The sequence below is a fragment of the Sinocyclocheilus anshuiensis genome, unplaced genomic scaffold (assembly GCF_001515605.1).
Source record: "Sinocyclocheilus anshuiensis isolate Anshui unplaced genomic scaffold, SAMN03320099.WGS_v1.1 scaffold936, whole genome shotgun sequence".
NCBI lineage: Eukaryota > Metazoa > Chordata > Actinopteri > Cypriniformes > Cyprinidae > Sinocyclocheilus > Sinocyclocheilus anshuiensis.
In genome coordinates, this window is record NW_015552621.1 from 103,702 (window position 1) to 109,000 (window position 5,299).

The window sequence follows — 5,299 nt, forward strand, 5'->3', positions numbered from 1 at the left end:
TGGGCAATAAAATGATTGAACACAGTTATCATCCATCACAACGTTGGGGTTAATCGCAGGCCCCAAGTACAGTCTTGTTCTAGAAATATTATTTTGGTCAATTGAGCAACTAAGTATTTTGTTATTATTATAAGGGCAAAAGAACAGTGCAATTATGTCATAAAAGCAACAACGATATCAATTGTTTAGTTTTGAAAAAAGTTATTAAAATAATTTAAATAAAACAAAGCTGAAAATTGAATTTTATAATTTCAATATAATTGAAAAGTTATATATATAGCCACATAAACGATAATTATGGTTCCCAAATCTGCATGCCATAGACTACCATTCCTTGTGACCACGCAGGCAAGAAAAAAAAACAAATCTATAAAAGAGTTTATCAATCACAAAAGTCCAATATGTTCTTCGAAAAGAGAGTCATGCACACCAAAAAAATGAAGGGATAAATAATTAGAATGCTACTGAAGAAAGAAAGAAAAAGAAAGAAAGAAAGAACGAAAGAAAGAAAGTCAATGACACGCGACCTTTCTGTCCACAATCGATTCCTGCTTGTAGCAGGAATCCCCATCCCCAATTGTGGGCTATTTATTTAATTCTGAACTGGCCAAAAAGTGTAATGGAAATACCTTTATCATATTTAATTTAATTTAATTTAATTTAATTTTCTTTCTTTTCTTTTTCTTACTTGGCACTAGCAAGTCCCGCATACACAGATAAACACAAGACACGCACTTTCAAACGTTCTAGCAGGCACCACAAGCAATCTTACCGCGCCCCTCAGATGTTGACGGTCTTTATCAATGCGTAAACACGCTGGCATTTGATTTTTACCTCTGATCTTCACAAACACGGTATTGATGGACGGCGCTCTGATAAGTGTGTTTATTTCGTCTTGCAAAGTTATTGAGGAGAATGCTGCTGTTTGTACAGCTATGTGATTGATAGGTTAGCTTTTAGGAGCGCTTGTTTAATGTGAGTTTCTCTCAAGGAGTGGAGACCTCACCTGCACTGACTCATTCCCTTACGACAAAGAACAAGCTCCAAAAAGAAATCTCTACAAAAACGTTTTCTTAGAAAAAGTAATAGATTACAACGTACTTAACAGGTTAAATCCAATTAGCTTGGCATCTAAAACTGATTGTTGCAAATAGTTTTTACAATCAAATTGGTATGAAACATTAGTATGTTTTTATATGTGCATTTTATAATATTTAATAATTGTTTTGTGCAAAAAATGCACAAAACTCGTGTTTCATTTTGCACGTAAATAGATCCCTGGTTTCGTCAGTTGTACAAACATATTTATACACGACGCAAAATTAACTTCCAACACATTTAGGGTACTAATATTTGGCGTTTGACTCCATGGGTGTTGCAACACAGAAAACTACATAACTATTTGCAGAATGGACACTTTACTCGGAGGCCTGTGATGCAGAAATCCAGCTCCACAAACCTGTCACACTGAAGGGAGATCCAATACAAAACAGTAGAAATCGTCGATTTCAAACAATGAGCGACTGCAGCAAAACTCCTTCTAATGCGTGTTCAGAAAGATTGTACAAATTTAAATGGCTGGTTGTGTGGAAGCTTGATGACTTTTAAACTAGTTTTCTTGAAGAAAAATAACGTTAAATTGGTCAGGTCCCACTTTTAGCACCGCCGAGTGATTGATTCTTACACCCAAATTTAAAACAAACGTATTGTTAGGCTATTGTCGTTATTGTCATAATTTATTAATATGATTGTATGACTGCGTTTATGTCAAATATTTATATAAGTTACAAGAAAATTAAACGTACAAATAACAATAAAACTGAAAAAACATGTGACCCTTGATATCGATAAAAATTATGTACAATATACATATCGCTAAAAACTATATAATCAGTCCAAACCTTTTACAGAAATATACAAGCTACGTTTTACAGTGAAATCTATAAGAAATCATGAAAGGTATTTAGCAGTCTAACTGTGAGGGGAGATGTCTTCATTGTCGGGACATTTTTTTTAAATCCAACAGGATAACAGAATATTTGATTTTAGTGTTTAAATCAGTCTCCATTTAAAATCTAGTATGTATAAATAATTCCATCTTCTCAATGGTGTTTTGGGCTCATCCTCAAAATAAAAGATTTGATACCTTTGACATTTGGCAATCCTCGTGTTGCTTGTAGCCTTGTCATTTCTCCCTCCAGAAAGGAGACAATGCTTTCAGAGCGCAACCACTGTTCTCATGGTCTTTTTGAGCAGGGTATACAGCTTATCTGCACCCACCTGTCATTTTGTTATTGTGTTATTGTCTGTTCCGATGTCACCATGTCCTGCCATAAAGCAGAGCGGAGCAGGGCAAGGCAGCTCCATACTCGGAACCAGAAGAGTTCAGGTGTGACAGGCCGGATACCTGGGTTTGGAGAGATGGGGGGCTTGCAGCATGTTGACCCAGATCTGGGGACTGGCCAGCGCTGCCTACCTGCTGACTTTGATGCTGGCCCATTGAAGAACTGTTATTGGACATAATCATGACGTTTCCCCCCTGGTGATGGTGGTTTTGTACACCAGTGTTGGGTGTATGGCTGCTGCCTTGGCATGGCTTTCCGTCTTTCACCAACACCGGCACGGCCACCCGCCGTGGAGACTGTTGCTGTTGCTGACAGGAGCCATTGTCTTGTTGCATTTGCTGCTGGGACACTTTATCCTTGGCCTGCCTTTTCATCTTATATCGGTGGTTTTGAAACCAAATTTTAACTTGAGTCGGGGTCAAATGAATCATGCTGGCCAGATGTTCCCTTTCCGGCGCGGAGAGGTACTTCTGCTGCTTGAAGCGTCGCTCAAGCTCGTACACCTGCGCCTGGGAGAAGAGTACCCGTCTCTTCCTGCGAGGCGTGCTGGTCAGCGGACCCATGCCTTTGCCAACATCCGCCAGTGAACTCAGCGTGCTCATGCTGCCCATATTCATACCAGACGAGGAACCCATGAAACGAGAGACTGCAAAAAGAACAGTCCTATTTAGCTTTGCAATTTAACAACAGCAAACACAAAATCAGTATCAATAATTAAATACAAATAATGAATAGAAAAAATACAAAAGCTCATTGGCTCAGTGAGCTACGACAAGATAGCAAGATGAGAGAATATATATAGTGATTGTGCACAATTACGCAATCGTCTCTTGTTTAAATTCCTAGTTTTGGACAAACACTGGAACTGCAGTTAGGAGTCTGTTCATTGTTGCAGTTTGGTTGGGTTTAGATAAAACACCTGGCACGTTTAACGTGAGGTTGGCTTAACATATTTCCCCTCAGTACTGTCATAAGCCCCACGTTCACTTGGACACTTGGAGATTTACAAAACAGCATAAGTTAAAAAAATTTGTAGCTGACATGTTTAATACACTGAATACATTTTCAAATAGCTATCATTCAAAATTCACAAACAGTTCTTGCAAATACAATAAAATGTCAATTTCACGTACTTGTAGAGAAGCGTGGGTCGGGATTCGTTCCGTACCAGCTGGTGGCCGTCGTGCTGCCTCTCATGCCGTCTTGATAGGCCGGCAGGTCGCTCATGTTGCCCAAATTCCCGTTACAGTAGCCCCCCATGGCTGAATGTGACAGCTGGGAAACTCCAGCTGCAGTCATGTGGTAGGCAGCGGGTACTGTTCCATTGTGGCCCATGTGGTGCTGCTGCATCGCCGCTTGCGTGACTTGGGGTTGTCTGTACGAGGCAAGAGGAGGCCCCAAGTTGTTCCCCTCCATACTCACTTTTTTGTAGCTCTCTTCAAGAGGACTTAAGATATCGGATACAGAAAAAGGAGTCGTATGCTTAGGGCTCATCGACATTGTTCTGTGTTGGAAAGGGAGAAATTAGAAGGCAAGGCAATCTCTCCTTCTTTTTTTTGGCCAGCTCCTCTGTTCCTGTTGTTTCACCGTCGCTGCAGCAGGATGGAAACGTATGAGTGTGCACTGGAGTCCGCCTTAATTGGTTTGAGTGGGAGCTCGAAGCTGACTTTCGTTTGTTTTAGCTTGGTGCCAGGTTTAAGGCTTCCATCAGAGGCGGGGCATCAGCAGCCAGGGCAACAATACAAAGCAGCGCTATCATCTGTGCACCCACGCACAATTTCTTTCACGCGGTCTTCGACTACCCATGCCTTCCCCCAACCCCGAAAACGTGTAAGCATGTAACAACACCTGTGCGTAAATTTAATTCGTCCATAGTTAATTTTCCGCGCGAGGCTGTTTATGTTGCGGCAGTGAGTCTTGCAAGAACGGCAAGGAACACAGCAAAGGATGAAATATTGACAGTTGGAGTGGTGTTTATAAGGGCGCCTTGATGTGAGTGCATATGCGGACTTCAGACTTTGAGAACCACTCAGTTTCTGAAAAAAAGCCTGAGTTGAACTACTGACTTTTAATGGCCACAAGAGGCTTCTGGTGATTGCAGGCGTGTTTGTATTACGCTCCATCGTACTCAAACATGCAAAGGGCTCTTGCGACGACTCAGGAACACTGACCGACAAATAAATAAATACATATGCGCGTGTTAAGAGGCCAAGTAAATGATTAAGCCCCTTTCCGTTTGATATTATTGGACATAGGCAGAGTATCGTCCAAATTCCCATCCACTCGGCCGAGACACGCGGTACTGAGGAAAATGAACTCGGGAGGAGGAGAGGCTCACAGGTAAAGTTAACGACGCTGAAGTAAGTCCGCGTGAGTTCAATAATGCATTGCTTACCAGTGCGCATCGTCCCGACGCCCTAGGTCTTTCACAGTATAGTTGGACAGAAAAACAGTTTTACAGAATCGAATCTGGATATATGCATAATTGGATAGTAAACTTAACGAAATCGGTTTTGAGAGATTTGTTTTACAAAACAGACTATTTTCATTTCATACCATCCTTTATTATTATAATTACGACGAGAACAACACCAATAATAATTATATAATAATAATAATTATTATTATTATTTTATTATTACTCCATCATGTTTCTATTTTAACAAATATAAAAACTAAATTTGTAGCTATTTGCAAAACAACGTGTTGTCTTATGCTACTCTCTTAGAATCTAATATCTAACTGTTACAACTAATAATAGGATGCAATTATTATTTTTTCTTTCGTCCAGCTAGGATATAGCAAAATGTGTGGCGCTAAAATTAACTTACTTACAATAACACCAATTCAGCGTATCAAATTTAAAACTGCTAGTAAAAATACATGTTGGGACCAGGAATTCAAGTCTTTTGGATAAAACAATGACTTGAAATGCAGGCAACTAGGGGGGGGGG

The 5,299-nt window shown here is 40.1% G+C and overlaps 1 protein-coding gene across 1 annotated transcript; it reads right to left on the reverse strand.

Moving 5' to 3' along the window:
• Nucleotides 1–2,317: 2,317 nt before the first annotated feature.
• LOC107666245 (thyroid transcription factor 1-like) lies at nucleotides 2,318–3,845 on the reverse strand. The gene is made up of 2 exons (XM_016457465.1): nucleotides 3,479–3,845; nucleotides 2,318–2,991 (listed from the first exon to the last, which is right to left on the reverse strand). Exons 1-2 carry the CDS (start codon nucleotides 3,843–3,845, stop codon nucleotides 2,318–2,320), a joined length of 1,041 nt encoding a protein of 346 aa, XP_016312951.1.
• Between the last annotated feature and the right edge of the window lie 1,454 nt (nucleotides 3,846–5,299).

Bases quoted from the DNA above. Each gene is read 5' to 3' on its own strand.
- LOC107666245 (XM_016457465.1), bottom strand. From the start codon at position 3,845: ATGTCGATGAGCCCTAAGCATACGACTCCTTTTTCTGTATCCGATATC. The intron at 2,992-3,478 runs GTACGTGAAATT...TTCTTTTTGCAG, and splicing joins CGACCCACGCTTCTCTACAA to TCTCTCGTTTCATGGGTTCC.